Below are 25,033 nucleotides of genomic sequence, written 5' to 3'. Positions count from 1 at the left end.
GGAGCTGCTAGACGGACTGATACGGAGGCTTTGGTGTTCAAACTGGCCCGAGAGATTACTGAAATCTCCTCTCCGGGACGAGAGGACATGGAGAAGGCATTCCTCTCCCCCAGTGCATGGAGAAACAGGGGACAGGAGGAAATGATTTTTGTGCCCTGGGTTGAATTCTGCAGCGCAGCGTTGCTGAGTCCATGACACTGCAAACGTCCCTGGAATTCCCCCTTTCCAGATCTACCTCACACAGATGGGAGCACTTCAGGTGTTGCATGGATTTTATTTACTTTTTTTTTTTCCCTTTCAGTACCTGAAGGAGCTACAGGAAGGATGGAGAGAGATTATTTCCAAGGGATGGAGGGACAGGACTAAGAGGGGAGGGCTTTAAATGGAAGGAAAGATTGAGATGGGAGATTGGGCAGGAATTGTTCCCTGGGAGGGCGGAGAGGAGCTGGGATGGAATTCCCAGAGCAGCTGTGGCTGCCCCTGGACCCCTGGCAGTGCCCAAGGCCAGGTTGGACACGGGCTTGGAGCAGCCTGGGACAGTGGAAGGTGTCCCTGCCATGGCAGGGGTGGCACTGGGTGGGTTTAAGGTCCCTTCCCACCCAAACCATCCTGGGATCCTTTGTCTGCCCATGTCCCCACAGAGGTCCCTGCTCTGCGCCCCCTCCCTCCCCTGCCACAAGGTCCTGCTGCCTCCTGCACCCCCAACCCCACACAAGCTCAGAGTTTGCTCAGAATCTCACTAAACACAGCTCCTGCACGATCACAAACCCTGTGAGGAAGGGCTGAGGGAGCTGGGGTTGTTCAGCCTGGAGAAAAGGAGACTCAGAGGTGACCTCATCCCTCTGCACAGCTCCCTGAGAGGTGCCTGTGCTCAGCTGGGGTTGGGCTCTGTCTCCAGGCAGCACTGACAGAAGGAGAGGACACAGCCTCAAGGGAAATACAGGTTGGATATTGGGAAAAAGTCTTTTACAGAAAGAGTGATAAAGTCCTGGAATGATCTGCCCGGGGAGGTGGTGGAGTCACCATCCCTGGGTGTGTTTAAACAAAGCCTGGATGTGGCACTGGGAGCCAGGGTTTAGTTGAGGTGTTGGGGCTGGGTTGGACTCAGTGATCTTGGAGGTCTCTTCCAGCCTGGTGATTCTGTGAATTCTGCAATTCTGTGAATTCTCTGACTCTGTGATTCTGTGATTCTGTCTCATTCTGTCATTCTGCGTGTTCCAGCCTGATCTGGGGCACTGAACAGCTCAGGTTTGATCTCCAGCCCCCAGCTCCGTGGATCCTCGGTAGCTCTGTGCCTCTGAACCCCTCTAAAGGGGAATGGCTCCTTTATCCCGCCCATGGCAGCGTCAGTGTCACCTCCAGCCAGTGAGCCAAGCCCTGGGGAGGAGGGCTGGATGTGGAATTCCAGCTGGAGCTGCTGTGTCCTCGTGCCTGCAGGTCCTGGGCTCGTGGCTCCCTCAGGGAGCTGCCCTGGAATCCCACCAGGATGGGGCTCGTTCAGTCCCTCAGGTCTGCTGGAGCTGGGGATAAACCCACCCTAGAGCGAGCAACCCAGAGCACCCAAGAACAGCAGCAAAAAGAAATAACCCATGTGGACCTGGAGCCAACGTCCAGAAAAGATCAATTCAGGAAGAAGACAAATAAAAAGAGCACGGGGAGGGAGAAGGAAGAGGAGCCAGGAATTTGCATTCCCACGACCGAGGAGATTTATCTGCATTTCTAGTTAATAGAAGACATTAATTGATTCATGTTTTTTTATGGCTGCACACTGAGCTATTTCTGTCTGGAAGGAGACACTCTTAAATGGAATGAGTCAGACCAGACCTGTTATGTCACCCTGGGACCCTGAAAGACTTGTTAACAGCTCTGAAGAAATGGAGTTGCTTCACAGGGCTATTTTCTCTTCAGACATCAAAAGCAGAGCGAAAAGAGAGGAGCTCTGAAGGCCGAAAATGATTTTTTTACACGGTCCTTTGCATTTGACAAATAGCAACAGGATAATCAAAGAGCTTTGCTCTTCACAAGACACTTTCACAGACATCCCAGCAGGATTTATCCATCCAGATAAACAGGAGCTCCTGGGACGTGGCTAAGGGAAGTCCCAGCAGGTCCCAGCTCCTCAATTCACTTCCTTCCAGATTAACTTTGCGAATCAAAAGAGGAGGAAAGCGTGTTTTTCATCTTTAAAGTGTTCAGAAAAACACAGGAAGGAATTCCTCCCTGGGAGGGTGGGGAGGGACAGGAATGGATTTCCCAGAGCAGCTGTGGCTGCCTCTGGATCCCTGGAAGTGTCCAAGGCCAGGCTGGACACTGGGGCTTGGAGCAGCCTGGGACAGTGGAACTGGATTATCTTTAGCTTCCCTTCCAATCCAGACCATCCTGGAATTCTGTGACATTCCTCCAACCCTTTTTTCTCTACAAAGCCACTTGTCCTCCAGACAGGAATGGACAAGGCTCTTTAATATAAAGTAATATAGTATAAATATAAATATAAAGTTTATAGCAGCTTTCCAGGTGCCACAAGGGCTGTGACACGTCCTGGTGGCTCTGCCCAAGGAGAGGGTGACAATTCCTGCGATGGAGCCAGCCCAGGAGCTGAGAGAAGACGTTCTGAAAGAACATCCTTACATCTGTGCTGCACACTTCTCCAGAGTAATTTTCTAAGCAGTAATTTTATTTCACACCAACAGCGAGAGATTAGTAAATTATTTAAAGTAATGGGGGAAAAAAAGAACTGTAAACATGTAAGTGGCTCTTTTTAAAGTGGTAATCTTTTGAGACAGCATAGCTGTAATCTAAAGCAGCTTTGACAGATTCAGCAGCGTCCCCCTTTTCACTGAGGAGTCAGTGCATCCCATCCAGCAGGAGCTGTGAGGGGGCAGAGGGGGCACAGACATCACCAGGTCCGTTTTGTCCATAAACTTTGTCACTTCGTGTCGATGGACTCTGTCAGAGCGACAAAAATCCATCCACACAAACCCATCCACCTGTGCCTTCATCCCCCTGCCAGCATTCCCACCTTCACTCCGGGCAGGCAATCAGGGAGTGTGGAAATCAAACCCACAAATGCTTTGTTTCTCACCATTAGGCCAAAAATATCAGTGGGAAACATTGACAAATGGAAAGCATTTGTCATTTCTGCTTCTGTTTCCCTGGTGACAAAAAGAAAAACAAAACAAAACAAACAACAAAAAAAACCCTACAACCCTCCTGGTTTTTCCAACCCTGCAGCTCATGGGCTTGTCCATTTTATGCTGATATTTGGTGCTGGACAGCACAAGGGTGGCAGGAACCTGTGGAATGGGCCCCGTCCTCCTGTGCAAACTGAAGCCTCTTTCCCAAAAAGAGCTGGAATCTCTTTGCCTGCCTCCAGGTAGGAGAATGCCCCCTGGCCCAGGCTGTTCAGGACAGAATAAACGCCTCTTTGGCCTCATCCTGTTCAGGAAGGGAGAGTTGTGCTTCATTTCACCTCTGCCAGGCAGAGCCATCCCTCCCAGTGCTGATGATGGCACATCTGTAGCTTTCTGCAGCCTTTATTTCGCTGCTGCTGCCTCGAACGTTTCTGCAGCTGGTGGACATCAGAGGAGCAGGATGGGCTCAGTTCTGATCCAGAGCGGGACCTGGAGTTTCCACTTTTCAGCTGGACTGAGCCCAGCTCTGCTCTCAGGGCTGCCCGGTTTCGCTGCAGGGAAAGGAATTGCGTGGCACCGATGTTGTAACCTTGGGGTTTGCTTTCAAGAACAAACCTTGTAGGAGTGCAAAATCCCTTTTATGAGGGGTCACCTGTCCCAGGAGAATGGAGATAATCCACCCTGGGTGCTGCCAGCCCTGGTGTCCCGGTGCTCTGACCAGCACTGGCGTGAGCCTGGGTTTCTGCTGAGCTCTGCTGGCACTGGTGTTTGTCACCATCCCGTGTCTGTGACTCCCTGAGCAGCCCAAGCAGGATTTCGGGAGCTGGCCCAGAGCGTTGGGGCACATTGATTAAAAGACAAATGTCTCAGGCTAAGAGCCCCGTTTTTAGGTGCTAATTAACAAGAATCTCTTCTATCTGGGATCCATATGACCAACGTCTGAGCTGTGTGCCCTGCAAGGGTTAGGATCAGCTGGGAAAGGGGGATGTGGGGCAGGGAGCAGCCCCGAGTGTGCGCTGCCCTCCTGTTTTCCCTGCCAGGATTTTCTCCACTCTCTGGAGAGCTCTGCAGTTGTGGCACTTGAGGCACAGGACCCACCTTGCAAGAAAAGCAGAGTGTCTAGAGGAGGGAAAAGCAATGGCCTGCTCTGTTTATCTCTGAGTCAATCAATCCCCGCAGAACGAGGATGTGGACAGACACCGCCCAGGGAAGGTCTGAGCAGCTGGAAGCTGATGGACTCCGTGCTACTTCTTGAGGGATATTATTTGTGCTTTCGGAGCAGGACTACAAAGGCACAAATAAATCCACCTTTCTCTGGGAAATTGTCTTTTATTCTGCTCCCTGTCAGGCACTGGGGCTGGCTGGAGCAGGTTCATTACAGGAACATCGTCCCTGCTGGGCTCCACAGCTCCTCAGGGAGTGCCGGGGAGGGAAGGGGATGCGTGCTGCAGAGATTCCCAGCTCAGAGCTGCACACCTCCCTCCCTAAACCCCTCCCTGCCAGAACTCCGCTCTCCTGGCTCTGTGCCCAGCCCCTGTGGCTACCAGGGGCCACCACGGGCTCAGCAGGCTCCGAGCAGCCCTGGCTCGCTGTGCTCAGTGTCTGGGAGCTCTCAGCAGCCAAAGCTCTGGGTTTGTGAGGAGCAGAACATGGAAAATGTGAAAGCTGAAATTTCAGGCATCATTTCCCCCCTTTAGTGACTCTGGCCATGGCTCTGCCTGTCTCCCTCTCCTCAGAAGCATCGGCACCTGTGCTCTGTGTGCTGCACACCCCTGACCCCACAGAAGGCTCTGGCTGTGACACCCAAGGGTGACGCCCCGGGACAAAAGCACTGCCTGCTCTCCCTTCTGACCCCAGCATTTTTCCATCCATGCCTTCCACACAGAGCGAGGAGCAGCAGGACTCACCAAACTGCCTTCTCTGGCCCAAATCTACGTCACCAACTTTTATCCACAGCTCCCTCCAGCACAGACACTTCACCAGGCACTTTCAAAGTCTTCATTCCCATTCTACCTCCTAATCCAAACCTCAGGTTCTTCTCATCACCTATATTTGAACCGGCTCTATTTTTAGTTTCCTGCTTTAAAATGAAGATGAGGCCTTGCCTTTTATAGACTGCGCACTCCTGTTATCTGAGCAGATCTGAAACGAACACCAGTTCCTGATACCTTGGAACAAAGCCTGGAGTTACATCTGGAACAAGAGGCAGTGTGATGGCAGGGCAAGAAGAGGTAAGAGTGGAGCACCTGAAGAAAACGTTGAAGGGCTGTGTTTGCAAAGAGCAGTGCGGGAATTGTCAGCGCAGATCTGGCCACACACAGAGCTCAGAAATGGGGTTTGAAGGACAGCTGGGCTCAGCAGATCTGCAGCTCTCTGGCTGCACAAACAATTTCCTTATCGTAGCTGGGAGGTGATCCCCGAGCTCAGTCTGATCCCAGGGTTTGAACAAACTCCCAGCAGCAAAATCCCAGAGCCAGGGAGCAGCTACCACCCTGCATTTCTTGTGGGTACAGAAACTAGGGATGGGAGGAGAAGGAGGAGGAGGAGGAGGAAGAGGAGGAGGAGGAGGAGGAGGAGGAGGAGGAGGAGGAGGAGGAGGAGGAGGAGGAGGAGGAGGAGGAGGAGGAGGAGGAGGAGGAGAAGGAGAAGGAGAAGGAGAAGGAGAAGGAGAAGGAGAAGGAGAAGGAGAAGGAGAAGGAGAAGGAGAAGGAGAAGGAGAAGGAGAAGGAGAAGGAGAAGGAGAAGGAGAAGGAGAAGGAGAAGGAGAAGGAGAAGGAGAAGGAGAAGGAGAAGGAGAAGGAGAAGGAGAAGGAGAAGAGGGCTCTAACACATCTTGAATCCATTCCTGGTTCAGAGGGGAACAGCAAACCCCCTTCCCACCAGGGGCAGGGGCGCAGCAGCACCGTGGGCTGCTCTGCACTGCACACATGGTGGATTCTCTGCAGCAGATCCAAGGCAGCACCACTGAAATCCATCACAAACTCCCAGCTATTGGCAGGAGATGGGCTTGGACTCAGCTCTGTGGCTGTGGCCGTGCTCCAGGGCTGTGTGGCACCACAGGAGCCACTGGCAACCCCCAGCTCTCTGCTCATTCACTCGCTGGCAGGACTCTCCAAGAGGAAGAAGTGCCATGAGAAGATCAGTCCCTGGCCAAGCCCTGCTCCGTGGATCCCCTTTCCCTGGGCTGGAATGCTGCTCCCTGCCGTGCAGCCACTCCTGGAGGAGAGGGAAAGAGCTGCTCCTCATTTTCACCTGCCAGACAGGAAATCCCGGTTTGACACAACCCCCAAAGTGCCGCAGGTGCGGGTTCTGGCAGCTCTGCTCCTATGTCTCCAAAAACACTTCTCTGGGGATGAGTTCATCCCAAGGAGTCTCTCCCAAGGAACTCTGGCAGATAAACTGTGCATGACACACTGGCTTTGCTGTAGCAGTAGATTTTTGGGAGAGCTCAAGATCTCCATCTGCCAAACTCTGACCATGTTGTTGTGGAGAGATCACAGATGTTTCAGAATTACAGATCTCTCTGCAAAGTCCCCTCTCCGCTCCCAGCAGTCTCCAGTTCTTTTCACAATATTTGAATTTCTTATTTACAACTGGCAGGAGGGATTAAGAGGGAATGCAGCCCTGCCAAGGGCACATCAATCAAGCCTTCATTGAGGCTAAATTCCCTGTTTGGGGAGAGAACCAGCCTGAGATCCTCAGTGACTCCACAGCAAGAAATCATAAGGGCATTTTATACAACGGCTATTGATCATAAATAGAGAAAACCACATTCTTCAAAGAGGAGCTTGTGGCAAGCAGCTGCAGCTCCACTTTCACAGACAGCTGGGCTGTACCTGCCAGCTCTTCCCCAGCTCTCAGCTCAGCTTTCAAAGGAATCTGCCAAAACATCCCCGAGAGCTGACAGACTGCCTCTGAAAGGGCAGCCAGTAATAGGCAGAGCTTCTTTCTTCTCCTCTCAGCCACTGTCATTTATGCTGTTACCCTGTTGTGGCACAGCAGAAAGAAGAGGGATCCATCCTGGGGTTCCAGATGATTGAAACCCGGCCAAGGAGCTCAGCAGGGAGCTGGATGCAGCTTGTAAGCCTGGGCAGCAGATAGGGAATCAGTGGAGGGAAAACTTGTGGGATTTACCTCGGCATGGGAACAGGAGGTGCTCAGACTCTGGGTCTGTCACACACAAAGCCAGGGAAGCCCTGTGACCCGTCAGGTGCCAAAACACCCGGCCAGTCCTGGCCCTGGTGGCCTTTCCCTGCCTCAAACGCAAGTTTTTGGCTTTCAGTGTCTCTGAGAGACAAAGAAGAGACACCTCCAGTCCTGTCCTTGTCCCCAGGAAGCCTCTTTGATCAGCCAAGTCAAAAACACCAAAATCAACAGATGGGTGAGCAATGGGATCTCCAGGAGACAAAAAGTGGGGATGCTGCCCGTGGCAAAAGCTCCCTTCCCATTTCCCAGCGGGCTCTGGAGCAGCCAGAGGAATCTCCTGGATCTCCTGCTCCAGCAGTGATCCACGTGCTCCGTGGCCATTTCCCTGAGGTTCCAAGGAGCACCAAGCTCCAGGGAGGCTCTCAGAGCAGCCGCCAGCCCTCGTGCTCGTTGCTAACAGCGTGGGACACGCTGCCTTGCAAAGCCACATCCCGAAGCACTCTGCCCATGGCCCTGCCCAGTCTGGGGCAGAAGGACACCAGCCCCTCACCCCTGTCACCTCAGGGCTCGTTGCAGTAGGTGACACCAGGGACCGAGGGGGTTTTGCTGGCGTCCCCCCATCCCTTCCCACAGCAGCTGCAGCCACTGGAATGTTTGGCACGGCCTCTCCCTCTCCTCCCACCCGGCTTCTCCGAGGGCCATAAAAACCAGAGCTGTCCAGAGCCTGCTGAGAAATGGACCGGCCATGTCTGAGGGCGGTTAAATAATTCAGAGCGGCTCGAAATGTCCTCTTGCGTCATGGAATCTTCCTGCACGGCTCCACATCCCAATGCTCCTATTTCCCAGTCAATACAATTAAGTGGCAGAATATGCAAGGCTCGGAATTAATCTGGAATCAGGATGCGGGGCGATCTTTGGTGCACCCACAGCAAGGCGCCGTCAAAAAACCATCCAAAATTATCCGGGATAAGCAGAAAGTGCTTCATTGGGATGCAGCGGGCTCGGGCTGCACTGCTCTCGGTTGATGGGATGTCTAACAAGTGCTTAATGAGCAAAAGGACCCGGCACACCTAACCCTGGGTCTTTGCAAATCTATTCATGGCAAGTTACGGGTGCAGGCGTGGAAAAAATGATCCTCAAAGTCCTGCTTCTGCCTGTAATAATGAGTCTGCTGCAAGTGTGGATTACTAATGATGGGGCAGGCAGTAAATTCCAGCTCGGAGCTGATTCACTGCGTGTTTTGTAGCTGCGCTGGGCCGAGGAAGTTGTGACAGATGTAATATAAGACCCCAAAATAACAAATTAAGGGTACCAACCAGCGCTTTGGGGAAGAAACTGGAACACGGAGCCGCAAGCCAAGCAACGGGGAGCCAGCCATGGCAGCGGGCAGCCGGGGCAGTGTTGGAGGGAGGAATCAGAACTCTCAAGCCGCTAATGAGCAGCAAATTAATGAATCTCTTTTCTCCCGTTCATCTCTGAATCCTATTTACATGCCAATGGAGCGGCAGCACCGCTGGTCCCGAGGGGTGGCCGTGAGAGGGGCTCAGTTTGGGGTGTCCCAAGGCAGCAGGGGTGTGGCAGAGGGGACAGTGGTGCCAGCCCCAGCGTCCCATCCCGCTCTCCCACACCCCCCGGTGTCCTGGGGTGGCTTTGTCACGTTTACATCCCCAGAATCTGTTCTGTTCGTGCTGGATGTTGAATTCTGCACATTTCAGACCGGTTCTGAGAGCGAAGGGGTGGAAGAAGAAGTGTGGGGTTTGTTTGCATGAACTGCTCTCACTGCTCCACGCTCCGCTCCTGGGCTGCGCTGTCTGCAGCACGGACAGACAGCGGGACAGACTTCTCCTGTGCTTTTAGTAAATTTTAGCTAGCTGAGGCAGAGAAGCTCCCTGGACTGTTTTGTTTTGCTGTTCAAACCTGCTCTGGACTGAAAAACTGAGAAAAAAAAAAACCCCGGAGCTCACACCTGCAGCCCACTGGGACCCAGGATGGCATTTTCCAGCCAGGAGGGGCTGATAAGAGACTGGGTGAGCTGAGCTGCAACCCACAGCAAGGACTTTCTCAATTTTGCCCTCTCTCTTCAGAACGAGAGGTTTTATTGTTTCATATTATTCATTCTTTATGCTTGTGGGCACTTTGTCAAATAAATACTTATTTTTTTTCCCACTTTTCTCCAAGGAAATTCTTTCCTGGACCAGCTGGGGGAGGAGCTGCTTGAATTTGCTATTCTGGAGGGACCTCATTTGGAGGTTTTCTCCCAAATCTGCCCTAAACCAGGACAGGTGGGAATGCACAGCCTGCAGCAGCTCGATGTTCTGAATCAACTGAGGAGTCTGCACTGAGATGAGTGCACAGACCTGAAACACAGAGCCTGACAGGGACGCTCCTCAGCCTGCAGGAAAACCAGCCAAGGGTGGGCAGGTGAGGGAACGCAACGGATGGGGAGATCAAAACACCTCAGGGAGGAAAGGACCTGCTCCTGGTGTTGACACAGGATGTCCCCAGCCCTGTCATCAGTCAGTGACGCAGGGTTTTCTAGATTTAAGGGACAGTGTGAAAGACAGGTTTGAAATGAATAAACAGGCAGCAAAGCCCGGCATCCAGCTGGGAGTGTTGGGTGGCAGGTGAAAATGACTGTGGAGGACCAACCTCATGAGGCCTGTAAGGGTAAGGATGAGATGGGGGCAAAGAGGAAAGATGTTAACAGGACCTCGGACTGATTTTAACAGCAATTCTGAAAGGTTTGATTTCAAATGTGTGCGTACAAATTGCCTCGTACCATTCTGATTACTTTTGGTGGTGCTCTGGTCGCTGCCAAAACAAGAGCTTTGTCCACATGCCCAGGGAAAATGATAATTTTCTAAGGTGGATCAAGAGCAATGTTCTTTGGAATACACACAAATCCAGGGAGGGGGATGCTCACCAGGAGGTGTTGGGGTGATGCTGGGTCTGAGGACAGTATCTCTCTGGGTGTAAGGTCCTGCCAAAGCACAGACACCCTGTTCCCACCCACCAGGCACAAATCCTGTGCCCCCAAAGCCGTGCCCTGAGCCCTGTGCCCGTGCACGAGGTACAAGGCGAGTGAGAGCAGAGGCCCAGCAGGCGGATCCCATATTTGAGCTGCAAATTGCAAGATCAGATGTGCTGGGGGGTGTTGGAGCCCTGGGCACTGAGAATTCCAGGCTTTCTGTGCTAAAGGCACTGACCCCCAAGCAAGCACTGCATTTGACCTGAGGCCGTGGAACAGGCTCCCAAAGTGATGGCACTGGGGATGTGGGTGTGTAGTTCGAATGGTACTGTGTGATCTCGCAGGGTGGAAAAATCAGAATTAAAGGTTTTAGTATATAGTGATAGATATGGGGAAATACGAAGGATTTAAGGTGTGTAAGTCCTTCTCCATCACTTCCTTCTTCTTGGTTTCGGGTGTTTTTTTTTTCCTTATTGGGTGAAAAAAGCCCTCATTGTGGACCTTGATTGGTCAGTTATTGGGTTAAAAGTATAAATAATATAGGTGTCACCTCGTTATTTGGTGATTAGCACTGAAAAGACCTTGGAAAGGGTTAGAGGTGCTCCATTTTCTACCTTGCAAGTTAGAGATCACGACTGGTGAGATTGTGCTATAGATAAGAATGAATAAACACCGACTCCGAACACGAAACTGCAACTCCCGTGCGTTGATCCCAGCTTTAGCTCTAACACAGAAGAAAAGAAGACCAAAACCTCCCAGGGGGGAGCTTTTGCTGCTCAGTCACCAGGCCGGTCCCAGCCCAGCGGGTTTGCCCCCAGCCCCATCAGCTGAGGGTGATGCCAGCAGCCGCTGCCCTGCACGTCCCTTCCTCTTTCTCCTGAGAACACCCTCGGAGCAAGTTTGAGGAGCCTCCTGCAGATGCTCCTGGCTCAGAGCACACCTGCCAGGGGATCCAGGCACAGCCTTGCGCCAAGAGGGAGAGGTTCCACTCCTGGGAGTGTTCTTGGGCGGGCTCTGGGGACATTGGGCTCCTCCTGAGTTTCCCACACAGCCCTGCCTCCTCCAGGATCCGGCACCAGCTCACAGGGAACGGGCAGGCTGTAGGAGCCGTTCTGTTTTCCCCTATGAAATGACCCTGCAGAAGAGTCTAAACCCCCTGTTCCTCCTGCCTCACTCCCCCGAGCCCTTGCACTCAGCTCAGCTGGGAAATTCTGCTGTTTCCAGAAAATAACCTCACTATTTTTCACACTCGTGCAGAGATACCAGGAAAGCAAGGAAGCTGTTGGGTGCTGAACAGAGATTATCATCTGCTCTACAGAATTCCTGCTGCTATCCCAGACTGCCAAATCTCAAGGAGCTCAATTCCATCGGGAAAGAATTTTCAAGGTTTGAGACTGAGAGTTTAAAATAAAATAAAATAAAATAAAATCACGTTTTTACCCAAAACCTCAGCGATATGATGTGGGTTAGGCAACGTGGAGCAAATGTGTTCCCTCCCTGGGGTGTTGGTGTGGCTGCAGCTGTAGATCCCTGTTACTCTGGTTTTTCTGAGTTTCTTTATTAGCCTTTTGATTTTCATAAATGGAGTCAGATCTTTTAGTTACTGTAGAATATTAGAGCAGTTTTCTACCTTTCCCACAGATGTAACATAAACAAATCCTTTGTTTTTCATTCTCTGTCCTTTGTTTGTATATTTCTAACCTGAAAACAATTGTAACTGACAATTGGTCTGGCCACTGAGGCTGAGGGGTGGAAACCCCAAAAAGCCAATCTTCTGCTAGACCCACAAATGTATAAAAAGTAAAAAAATAAACAAAGAGGTCTCTTCCTCTCTCGGCTTTCAGCTGTGAGCTGGGATCGGAAGGACCTCTGCCTTGCGAAATCTCTTGTCTGCGTGTGACTGCTTTGTGTGTCTCTGTGACAGATCCCCCCCAGCCTGGTGAGTGCCAGAGCTCTGGGGAGCCCCGAGGGCACAGCCCCAGCCCGGGTGGGACACGGGCGGTGTCAGGATGCTCGGAACTGGCTGAAGAAGCTGGGATTTAAATCAGGCTGGTGCACAGAGCTGAGCGGAACCCACCAGCGCTGAACCCTCCCACGGCACCGCGAGCAGCAGGAGCTGCTCCCACTCAGGAATTTGGGATATTTCCTCCCTCTCTGAGGGCTCACAGAGCCCCTGGGGCTGGAGGGTGCCCTGTGCCCACCTCTGAGCTCCTCAGAGGTGCTGCTGTCCCCCGGCTGCCTCCACACGGAACGGAAAGCTGCTGCCTCAGAACCAAGCACCCAACTGCCTCCTCCCCAGCGCGGGGTGAGCTCAGCCCTGCCTTGTGCCTCCCCACGGGGGTTTCTGCGGAACAGAGAGCCGGGATTCATCCCCGGGTCATCCCGACACGCTGACAGCAGAGGAGCCGCCCGTGGTTTGGAGAACACGCCCTGTAGCGGCTTCAGAGCCTCCGGGGGCAGGCAGAGATGCGCTGGCCAGTGGAATGTCATGGAAGGGCCACAGATCCCCATCCTGCAGGAGCCTGTGGAAGTCAGACGTGTGAACACGCCGATTTGGTCTCCATGGTGCTTTGGCATGTCTCACGTCTTTGTCTTCTGCCCGAAATAGATGAGCTCTTAAATATTACTCAGCACTTGGAGTTCTGCCACAGCACAGGAGACAGCTGAGAAAACACCAAAAATGTGTCTCCGAGTGCAGAGGAATATTGAGAGAAACTTCTCTGGCTCGGCTGAGTCCAGGGGCAGAACCCTCTCCACGAGGGAGGGTGAGGTTATTTGGCCGACGTGGAGATTGCAACACAAGGACTGAAACTGAAAAAGGACAGAACCTGATCATCTAAACAGGAATAGGAGAAAACAGCAGAGAACCTGCTCATCTAAACAGGATTAGGGCAAAATACCACAGAACCCACTCATCTAAAGAGGAATAGGAGAAAACAGGAGAGAGCCTGCTCATCTAAAGAGGAATAGGAGAAAACAGGAGAGAGCCTGCTCATCTAAAGAGGAATAGGAGAAAACAGGAGAGAGCCTGCTCATCTAAAGAGGAATAGGAGAAAAGAGGAGAGAGCCTGCTCATCTAAGCAGGAATAGGAGAAAACAGGAGAGAACAGGCTCATCTAAAGAGGAATAGGAGAAAACAGGAGAGAACAGGCTCATCTAAGCAGGAATAGGAGAAAACAGGAGAAAACTGGCTCATCTAAAGAGGAATAGGAGAAAACAGGAGAGAGCCTGCTCATCTAAAGAGGAATAGGAGAAAACAGGAGAGAGCCTGCTCATCTAAAGAGGAATAGCAGAAAACAGGAGAGAACAGGCTCATCTAAGCAGGAATAGGTCAAAATGCCACAGAACCCACTCATCTAAACAGGAACAGGAGAAAACAGGAGAGAACCTGCTCACCTAAACAGGAATAGGACAAAATACCTCAGAACCCTCTCATCTAAACAGGAATAGGAGAAAATAGGAGACAATCTGCTCATCCAAATAGGAAGAAGATAAAATATCACAGAACCCTCTCATCTAAAGCCCTGCTGAAGCTCTCACCCCTCCTTACAGATACTGGGTGGTCACTTCAAGCTGAACCCAGGAAATCTGTCACACAATATCTCCTCAAATCCAAGAATTTCACAATCCTTACAGTAGAAACCCCTCAGTGCTTTGTGGCACCCCAAGTGCCCCCTGTGACAGCACAAACAGACAATCAGGTTGTGTCACAGACAAAGACAAAGGCACACATGAGCACAGGCAGGTCCTGCTGCCGGTGTGAGGTGTTCCTCACTCTCACCACGCAGCAGTGGGGGAATTTGCCATCAAGAAACTGGAAATGATCATTGTAGAACATTATAGCGCTGTTCAAGGCAGCTGTAAGGTGAATTCTAGGGCCAGTCCATTCTGATGTCTTTAAACAGCCACGATACTCATTTCTTCAGAGAACAAAACCCCTTTATTCCCTTTGGAAAGCACCCTCTCTCTGAAGGCTGCGGTGGATTAACAGGCTGCATTCCCAGTGCCCACTCTCCCACATTCCCAGGGGCAGGAAATATGCTCTGGAAAAGCTCTGGAAACCCCTGGCCCACCTAGAGGAGAGCAGAGCCCCCGACCTTTGCTGCTGAAGGAGGAGAGGAGGTTTGGTTCTCACCTGGGACGGAACTGGGAACAACCTTCTGTCCAGCAAACTGGGATCTGCTGGACCCCAAACCAGTGCCTCGGGGGTCTGAGGTGAGGAAAACTCACCTGCCTGAGACCAAGGGCGGGATTTACAGCCCTGCTCAGGGACCTGCATGGGCTTGGTGGAGGCCAGCAGGACCCCAAGGACCATCACTGCTGGGGTGCCTTTGCTGCCTGACCCTCAACACGCTCCTGATGCGGCAGGACACGACCGTGGAACTCCTCTGGGGCGGGGACACCTGGTGTGAAATGTCACCCATGGGTCCTTCCTTGGACCGTGGCAGCTCCCAGCCCACCTGAGGGTCCTCTGCTTCCCTTCCCTGCACCCAGAGCTGGACTGGGACTGCAGGGTATTGGATCACAAATCTGGAATTTCAGGGTATTGGATCACAAATCTGGAATTTCAGGGTATTGGATTGCAGAGTATTGGAATACAGCACTGGGATTGCAGGGTATTGGATTGCAGATATGGGATTGTAGGATACTGGATAACATACATGGACTTTCAGGGTACTGGATTACAAATCTGGAATTTCAGGGTATTGGATTGCGTATCTGGGATTGAAGGGTATTGGACTGGAGGACTGGAATTGCAGGGTATCGGATCACAAATCTGGAATTGCAGGGTATTGGATTACAGGATATTGGATTTCAGGGTATTGGATCACAAATCTGCAATTTCAGGATATTGGATTACAAGTCCCACGGGCGCTGCCTCAGCCTCAGTAAACTTTATTTAAGCACACACAGACATACACAGACAATATACATATATTTTGTTTCTTCTCTGACAGTTCTACAGGACCAACACTACTTTTGGATGACACTCGTGGAGAACTGGGGGAAAAAAAAGTGCAGGAAATGTAGGAATAAAATTAAAATAAAATAAATTTAAAAAAAAAAAAAATCAAGGTCCTTTAATCATTTGTGAGTCACGGTCATCCACAGAAACAACACAGGAGCACGAGGACACAGCTCCACATACAGTACATTGGTCTATAGAGGGATCTCCACATACATTGTGTCTAGGAGGGAGTACAGCAGTCTTGGGGACACAGAAGGGGACAGGAATGGCACATGCACCCCCAGTGTCACAGCCAGGGCGCCGGTGGCAGGAGGGGGACAGGAGGACACTCGGAGCACGTCTCACCGTACACCAGGAAAAACTCACCAAAAAGGCAATATCGATGAACATTGCCCGGGGCTGTGGTGTCACCGGGACACAGCTCTGGTGTCACCAGAGCCCCCCTGGCTGTTTGGTTATTTGTCTTAAAGGGCTACAGCTGTCTCTCCACAGATATTTATATACAGTACATGTACACAGAACATACACAGAGCAGCATATGTATATTTTTTGTGTTTTCCTGTTTGTACATTATATCACAGATCATAGGAACACGGAAAATATAGAGAGCTAAAAAGAAACGATTTTATAAAACGCTCGTCGTAATCCCCTGCCCACCCCAATCCGAATAAATCAATTAAATAAACAAATCAATAAAAAAATAAAAGCCCAGCAGTCAAAGAAAAGAGCTCCAGACCCACCGTCTGGAAGCGGTCACTGCCTGCCCTGGGCCGGCTGGACGTTCCCTCCCCTTTGGGAGCAGGCACGCACCCAGGAAAACACAAAGCCGGAGGAAGAGTCCCGCTGGAAGGCAGCGCGGAGCGCGGCGCTCCCCTGCCAGGACCCGCGGGTCCTGCCCAGCCCGGCCGGACCCCGCCGCGCCTCCCGGGCTGACCCCGCCGCGGCTCGGGGCACCCACAGCCCGGCTGCCAGCCCGCAGCCTTGGCTTGCAAACGCTCGCTTTTATTTAGCAAAAAATGGTTTCCACTGTACCCTTCGTGTGTCCTCTTCCTAACGTGACAAACCCGGAGGAGATGAAATTATGGAGATCTGGCCCTCCGCTGCGATAAATATCCTTTCCATAGTGACCTGCCGGGGAAAAGGAAACGAACACACCGCCAGTCAGTCCGTCTGTGAGCTTATACGGATTTATAACGTAGATTTATCATATAGATAATAGAGATTTGTAACGTCGATAATATATGTAACATACATGCTGTAGGTTCAAAATCTATATTATATATAGATTTATAATGTAGATGTAATATAGAGAGATTTAGAGTCTATATAATGTAGCTTTATAATATAATATATATATTATAGAATTATAAATAGATATACTATATACCGATTTTTAATATATATTGCCTATAGATTATATATATAATACTACAGCTATACTATATATTGCATTGTATATTGTATAATATATAATATATATTGCATAATATAATATATATTATATCTTATATATTATATCTTATATCTTATATCTTATATATTATATCTTATATCTTATATATTATATAGTATATATTATATATTATATATTATATATAGTTTTATAATCGGTATAATATATTATATATATTTGTAATATATAATATACAATTAATATATAATCTAGTATGTAGTATATAGTATATCGTGTATAGTATCTTGTATCTTGTATCTTGTATATTGTATATTGTATATTGTATATTGTATATTGTATATTGTATATTAATCTATACTATATATAATATGTAATGTGTATTTATAATATAATATCATATATCTATAATATTTATCATATATATACTCATAATACTGATTTATACATTTATTGATGTCCTACACAGCCCTGCTGTCACCCTCACACGCATGGCACAGTTAATGGCACCCCCCGGGGTGGCACAGAAAACGATGCCTGGTAGCGACATCAACGCCTGAATTCTTTGTTGGCGAAGATTTATGAAGAAGAACAACTGCACATTTTGGAAACTGCCCAGGGATGATCAGAATCTGAGAGGGGAAGCACCAGAGTGCCAAATCAAACGGCCCAGTCGTCAGGAAATGGGCTCATCCCTGGCTCACATCCACGCTTGCTCTCCCGAGGGCCTGGCCTCACTCAGATCTTCCAGATTAAAGAGGTGAAGGAACTCAAGAGATTCCAGGCAGAGCCCTGAGAGCATCCTGGGGACAGGGATTTTGTCCCGAGGTGCCAGTGTCAGCCCTGTCCAGGCTGGCCCCACGTCCCCATGAGCAGCAGGACAGCAAACTCGGATTTCAGCTTGGATTTGCTCTGCTCCATGCATGCCACCCCTGCGTAGCTCCTCAGGTGCAACAGTCTCCTCAAAAGATTTCCTCAGAGCTTTCTCAGTCCCTGACGACAGAGCGGGTTCAAGAGACACCCAGCTTTTTAATATTTTAATATGTTAATAAAGGGAAATAAAAAAGCATCCTGCCTCCCTGTTACCATGCAAAGCCCTGAAACGAGGACACAGACGATTTTTCAGATACTCTTTATCATCCCCTCCCTTCTTCATGTCGTTAATTTTTCTGCTCCTATTATTTCAGGAAGAGGCAGAGATAAGATAGGTGCGGGGGGAAGGAAGGGGGGGTGCCCTGGGGGGCTGGGAATGCAGCTCAGCCCCAGGGAAATTCCACTTTCCCCTGATTTCCTGCACGGGATGGTCCTGGGCTGGAGCAGGAGGACACCCAGGATCCAGGTGGGAACAGCCTGGCCCACGCTGGTTCCACAGCCCTGCTCTGTTGTGCAAAGGCTGACGCCAAAAGCTCTTCGTTCCCGCCCGATTTCACCCGTGTGAATTTAGAGAGGCTCTGGAAGCTTCCCTCTTCCCCTTGCAGGCAGTCACTGTCCCCCTGTGCCCCAGCAGTGGGCTCTGGTTCATGATAACCCCAGGGCCAGCACCCACCTGTCTGAAAAAATGCTAAAAAATGCCAGATTCCTTGAAAAAACGGTGTGGATGGAGGGATTTTCATTTTATTTCAGATTTTGGGGATTTTTTCATGGACTCACAGGATGGTTTGGGCTGGAAGGGATCTCAAAGCTCATCCAGTGCCACCCCTGCCATGGCAGGGACACCTCCCACTGTCCCAGGCTGCTCCCAGCCCCAATGTCCAACCTGGCCTTGGGCACTGCCAGGGATCCAGGGGCAGCCACAGCTGCTCTGGGAATTCATCCCAGCCCCTCCCCACCCTCCCAGGGAACAATTCCTGCCAGTCTCCCACCCAGCCCTGCCCTGTGTCAGTCTGAAGCCATTCCCTGTTCCCCCATCCCTTGTCAATTGTCCCTCCCCATCTCTCCTGCAGCTCCTTCAGGTCCTGGAAGATCACACCGAGGTCACCCCAGAGCTCCTCCTGTCCAGGTGAACAATCCCAGCTGTCCCAGCCTTTCCTCCCAGCAGAGCTGCTGCATCCCTGGGATCATCCTGGAGCCTCCTCTGGGCTCTGCAGCAGCTCCAGGTCCCTCCTGCGCTGCTGTGGGGCAGCTCTGCAGTGGGCTCTCACCTGAGCCCCTCTGTTCTCCCCCAGTGGGTCTGAGCGGGCTCCAGCCCCAAATTCCCAGCGGGTGCCAGGCCAGGAGAGGCTGGCACAGGCTCTGCCACCCCAGGGGTGGTGCTGGAGGGGCTCAGGGGAGCTCACAGGGCAGGCAGGAGCTGCTGACGCTCCTGACAGCTGCTCATTCCCGTCCAGCAGAAACCATCCCACTGCCTTCCCACACGGGTTTTTTGTGGTCAAGGTCAGCCAAGTGCTCGCTGCAAACGTCACCAAACACACACAAAGTGTTTCCACAGCTTTGGGAGTGCTGGCAGCTCCCAATTTTCTTCTCACAGCTGTGGCAGTGCGAGGTGGTGGCAAAAGCCTCCGAGTGTGGAGGCATCCCCCAGAAATTCCCAGAGAAGAGAGCCCAGAAAAAAGAAAGGAGGATTTTCTACTTCCATGGCAGACATCATGAGTTCTCTCCCTTTTCTTCCTGCCTCCCTCCTGCAGGCTCTGGCTCCTGGATTCCTGGGAAAGGAGGCAGAGCTCTGGGTGCCCGGAATTATTTGTGCTCCTCGAGATGTTTGTGCTGGTCCCGAGGAGCCTCCAGAGATGCTCTGGGGCTGCAATGCCCAAGCGGAATTCCTTTTCTCTATCACCCTTCTAAAACATATTTGCTTTCCAGTGAGCCAGTTTTTATTTCTAAAATACCTTCGCTGCATCTTTGCTTTCCAGTGAGACAATTTTTGTTTCTAAATCATCCTTGCTGCATCTTTGCTTTCCAGTGAGCCGATTTTCGCTCCTGCCCCTGGAATTTCTGTGCTCTCAGGGCCAGCCACTCTGGCAGATGCAGTGCCATAAATCCCCTGTTTTAAACCAGGATAAAAGAAGCACACAAATGTTGCTGCTACCTCCGGCTGAAATCGGCTGCCTTTTACAGGTCCCTTTGGAGAATCTGCTTAAGACAGATCAAGAAGGGGAAGTTTATAAAAAAGCAAACATTTACTGGCAGGTTGAGGATTGTTCATCAGCCGTTTGCTCTCTGAACCTTGCTCTGCCCCTGCTTATGGAACATTGTAGTTCAATTAAAACATCCCTGTGATAACGAGTCATTAGCATTTGAACAGGAGTTACATTTTCCCAGGAGAAATTCAAATTTGCAGACTTCAAGGAGCATGACTTTTCCCTTTCCACTGATATATTATAGGAAGCTACGTTTGCTTTTTGGGGTTTTGTTGGGCTTTTTTGGTTTTTTTTTGTTTTTAAATTCCTGCTCACTTGTGATAATTTCTTTCGGCCTTGCAAAATTCTGGGAGAATTCTGGGAACGTTTTTTCTTTTCCTGGGAGCTGCTGAGGGAGCCAAATCCAGGTGCCGTTATTCAATTTATTCACCACAATCCCATCCTGAGCTGGCTGTTTCCCACTGGAAGGGAAGGATCCCTCGGAGCAATCCCAAATGCAGGTGCCCAGCAGAGCAGTGGGAGCACAGGCAGGGCCATGCCAGAGCAGGAAATTCACCATTTCTGGTTTTCCTCCTTTCTGCCTCCAGCTGTGCTCCCCCCGAGGTGCAGGGCGTCCTTCCAGACTCCATGAGCTGATGGAGCTGCCTGAGCCCTGGGCTGGGAAGGAGCTCCTGGAACTCATCCCAGATGTTCACAGTGACCAGGCTGAACAGCGGTGTTGCCCTCTGCCGTGTGGTGAGAGAGCTAAAACATGCCAGATTCCTTGAAAAACCGAAGTGCATGGAGTGATTTTCATTTTATTTCAGATTTCGGGGATTTTTCATAGATTCCCAGAATGGTTTGGATTGGGAGGGGCCTGAAAGCTCTTCCAGTGCCACCCCTGCCGTGGCAGGGACACCTCCCACTGTCCCAGGCTGCTCCAACCCCAATGTCCAACCTGCCCTTGGGCACTGCCAGGGATCCAGGGGCAGCCACAGCTGCTCTGGGAATTCACCCCAGCCCCTCCCCACCCTCCCAGGGAACAATTCCTGCCAATCTCCCATCCAGCCCTGCCCTGTGTCAGTCTGAAGCCATTCCCTGTCAATCCCTTGTCAATTGTCCCTCCCCATCTTTCCTGCAGCTCCTTCAGGTCCTGGAAGATCACACCGAGGTCACCCCAGAGCTTCTCCTGTCCAGGTGAACAATCCCAGCTGTCCCAGCCTTTCCTCCCAGCAGAGCTGCTGCATCCCTGGGATCATCCTGGAGCCTCCTCTGGGCTCTGCAGCAGCTCCAGGTCCCTCCTGTGCTGCTTTGGGGCAGCTCTGCAGTGGGCTCTGACCTGAGCACAATCCCCCTCCCCTCCCTGCTGCCCACCCTGGGGCTCAGCCCGGGGCAGGGGGAGTTTCTGGGACCCAGCTCTCACCCACAGCACCCCAAATTCTGCTCCCAGGGCTGCTCCCTCTGCTCATCCCCAGCCCTGTCCCCTCCTGTCACCCACAGCCGGGCAGTGCAGCAGCCATGACCCCTCCAGCTATCCCCCTTTGCCCAGGGGTCCCTGCCTGAACATTTTGAAGGTCTGGGAATGGAAGCCCAGCTCCAGAGCTGCTCCTGCCGGGCTCCCACAGCACCAAGAGCTCCCAAAGCCCAGCAGCCCTGCCCGAGCCCACGGCACGAGTGTCGCTCCGTGTCCACGCGGATTCTGCATCGGTGTCTCTCCTGGCTAGGATCAGGTTTAAAGTGCTGCTCCACAGCCCCGTGTTGGACCTGCTGGAAGAGGCTTCTCCTGCTCTTTGGCTCCCTGTTCTGCCTCAGGCTCTGCTCCGTGTGCTCCAGTGCCTGTGAGCCCCAGGACTCAGCACGTGGGGCTGGGGCACCAAAGCAAAGGAAGATCCGCCTCACACAACTCCAAATTCCCAGCAGAGACCGAAGCAAGGTGGAATTTCACTTCTTTCCTGTGGGAAATGGATTTGTAGAGGATTCCCAAAGCCTGACAGAAGGCTCACACAGTCTGGTGCATCTGTGTGCAAACTCTGAGATAAAAATGCTGACTGAGAAAGGCCATGGGGTAGGACAGACGTTGCTGGGAGAGAAATGGAACTGGAAACAAGTTTCAAATGATGGCCTTGTAAATAGAGCAGGTATTTTGGAGAATTAAAACTATGAAAGATGTAACAAGACCCACATGGGATATTTTTAGATGATTGGCTTTAAGGCATCAGCAGCATTGCGGGGCAAAAGCTGATAGGCCAAGAAATGCTTATAATGGATTGTAATTAGGAAATAATTTGGCTTCTGATTGTGATGGCGTGAATTGTAACACCTGCATGGTCTCACCCTTGTCATGAGACTGAAAATGTAATAAAAATCTTTAAAACCCCTCTCAGGAGCCTGTCTCTGGGTCAGAAAAAGGCAAAATCCGACACTTTCCCCCCTCTCCTCTGTGTACAGGAGAGCAGAGTGCTCTGCCTGTCACACAATAAAGGCAAACTCTTCAGGGCACGGAGCTCGGAGAGAACATTTCATCACAAAGGCATCCTACAGAACACACATATGGAACAACCTCGGCCACAAACTGCAATTACAGCCCCGGCCTCTGCTTTAACAGAATTATTAGAGCTGAACTAAAATGCCGCTATCCACCTCTTGGAAATGTTATTACTGAGCACAGATTACATCAGCCCCAGAAGGGCAGACAGGGACTGGCGTGGACAGACTTCTGCAAGATGCAAAAAGAGATCTGACCTCAGCCTCGTCACAAACTGCCCTGGGGAAAAGAACCCTGCACCCGGGGAGGAGCACTGACATCCAGCTCCTCAGCACAGACTTATTGTCAGGCAGATCTCTGCAGGAAAAGAAAAAAACCCTTTCATTTTTGGGAGGTGGTTGGAGGATCCACAGCCTCCCTGCTCCTGGTGTGACCCTTTTGGGGCTGTTTGCTACAAAACAGAGCTGTGGTGCCTCGGGCAGGCTGAGCTGGAACAGAGACTGGACAGAGCTGGAGAATAAAGGAGATATTTATCGAAAGGCCTTTAGGACACACCTTGGGCAGGACAAGAGCTACACCCAAGGTGGACCCAAGATGGACACCTGGTCATGAGTTTCCACACATTTATGAGTTTTGGTCCATTTCCACATTGGTGTTAATTGTCCAATTGCACTTCAGGTGATGCAGTCCCACCCTCCCAGTTTGCTCCCCTCAATTCCCTGTTGTTTGCACTTTCTGGGGCTGAAGCTGCAGCGGTGTCCTTGGTTCTGGGCTGGAAAAGGATTGTTCTGTGTGACTGAGCTGTGAGGAGAACTTGCTAACACTTCATGTGAAGTTCAGAGTTACGTACCAATGCAGTGCAGAATCTGGAAATCATGAAAGCTAAAACTTAAGGCATCATGCCTGGCACTGGAAAATCTGGAGAAAGTGAAGCTCAGAGCTGTGCTGGCTCCAGTGACCCAGGGAACATCTCCTTTGTTAATTGTTTACTCCATTAACTACAGCAGCTGTCCTTGACTTTGAAACCCCCTGTGAGCTGGAACAGGCTGGAAGAGGCTTCAGGAAACAGCACTTCTAGGTTCTGTCAACTTTAAAAAATGACTCTGTGAAAGCAAAACCCAGGAGTGCAGCGCTCGAGGGTCTCGGCAGCGACGTGGGATGACAGAAATGCAGTGATGAGCTCATGCTCCGCTCAGATAAAAGCACTTTCAAAAGGAGGGGATTAAAGGGAGAAGAAAATAAATCACAGCCCCTCTCCAGCTCTCCACAAGCACGTTCTGGGCAGCACAAAACCCATGGAAGGACTGGAGCAGGTCCGCTCCCATGGGCTGCCTCTCCTCCCCAGGGACACACACGTGTGTCCTGGAGCTCTGATGGTCCCCAAAGAGCAAACCTTAAAGCCACCAAAGCCACCAAAGCCACCCCTTTGCTCTGCAGCACAGCAGGAGGAAGGGCCCCTGTGGATGATGCCCTTTTCAGAATCCCAGGATGGTTTGGGTTGGAAGAGAACTTAAAGCTCATCCAAGTGCTTAAAGCCATAGGCAGGGACACCTTCCACTGTCACAGGCTGCTCCAAGCCCTGTCCTTGGACATTCCAGGGATCCAGGGGCAGCCACAGCTTCTCTGGGCACCCTGCTCACCCTCACAGGAATCTTTTCCCTTTCCCTTTCCCTTTCCCTTTCCCTTTCCCTTTCCCTTTCCCTTTCCCTTTCCCTTTCCCTTTCCCTTTCCCTTCCACTTTCCCTTTCCCTGCTCCAATCCTGCTCTCTGCCAGACTCTTTAGAGCTGCCAGGGTCACCCAAAATCTCCCAGGGATGCCCAGGGTGGGGTGGTTGGGGTGCCAGTGCAGGGCCAGGAGCTGGACTCTGATCCTCGTGGGTCCTTTCCAGCTCAGGAAATTCTGTGGCTCTGTAGAGATATTTTATAGCCTTGACTTCTTTGTGCTTTCACTATATTTTATGGGATGGCCCTGGCGCAGGGTGCCCAGAGAAGCTGTGGATGCCCCTGGATCCCTGGAAGTGTCCAAGGTCAGGCTGGGCAGGGAGACTCTGGGATAGCCCTGGGTGTCTCCTGGACTGCTCTGGATGATTCTGTCACTGCCCTGGGTGAGTCTGGGACTGCTCTGGGTGTCTCTGTCACTGCCCTGGGTGTCTCTGGGACTGCTCTGGGTGTCTCTGTCACTGCTCTGGGTGTCTCTGTCACTGCCCTGGGTGTCTCTGTCACTGCCCTGGGTGTCTCTGGGACTGCTCTGGGTGATTCTGTCACTGCCCTGGGTGATTCTGTCACTGCCCTGGGTGATTCTGGGACTGCCCTGGGTGATTCTGTCACTGCCCTGGGTGTCTCTGTCACTGCCCTGGGTGAGTCTGGGACTGCCCTGGGTGATTCTGTCACTGCCCTGGGTGATTCTGTCACTGCTCTGGGTGATTCTGTCACTGCTCTGGGTGATTCTGTCACTGCCCTGGGTGTCTCTGGGACTGCCCTGGGTGATTCTGTCACTGCCCTGGGTGATTCTGTCACTGCCCTGGGTGTCTCTGTCACTGCCCTGGGTGTCTCTGGGACTGCTCTGGGTGTCTCTGTCACTGCCCTGGGTGATTCTGTCACTGCCCTGGGTGATTCTGTCGCTGCCCTGGGTGAGTCTGGGACTGCCCTGGGTGATTCTGTCACTGCTCTGGGTGATTCTGTCACTGCCCTGGGTGAGTCTGTCACTGCCCTGGGTGTCTCTGGGACTGCCCTGGGTGATTCTGTCACTGCCCTGGGTGAGTCTGGGACTGCCCTGGGTGTCTCTGTCACTGCCCTGGCTGGCTGCCCCATCCCTGGAATGCTCAACACTCGAGTAACACCCACCTTCAATGGGCTCAGATGTGCAG

The 25,033-nt window shown here is 51.5% G+C and overlaps 1 protein-coding gene across 1 annotated transcript in view; it reads right to left on the bottom strand.

Moving 5' to 3' along the window:
• The window catches only part of SHISA6 (shisa family member 6), a 201,259-nt gene that overhangs the window by 110,739 nt on the left and 65,487 nt on the right, over nt 1-25,033 (bottom strand). The window contains exon 2 of the mRNA XM_040082011.1: nt 16,247-16,342. Coding sequence (XP_039937945.1) covers nt 16,247-16,342 — 96 coding nt within the window. The remainder of the gene's footprint in view (nt 1-16,246; nt 16,343-25,033) is intronic.

This window comes from Hirundo rustica, chromosome 18, assembly GCF_015227805.2.
Source record: "Hirundo rustica isolate bHirRus1 chromosome 18, bHirRus1.pri.v3, whole genome shotgun sequence".
Classification (NCBI taxonomy): domain Eukaryota; kingdom Metazoa; phylum Chordata; class Aves; order Passeriformes; family Hirundinidae; genus Hirundo; species Hirundo rustica.
Note: the sequence above shows the minus strand (reverse complement) of the source record. Positions and strands in the feature narration are given on the sequence as shown.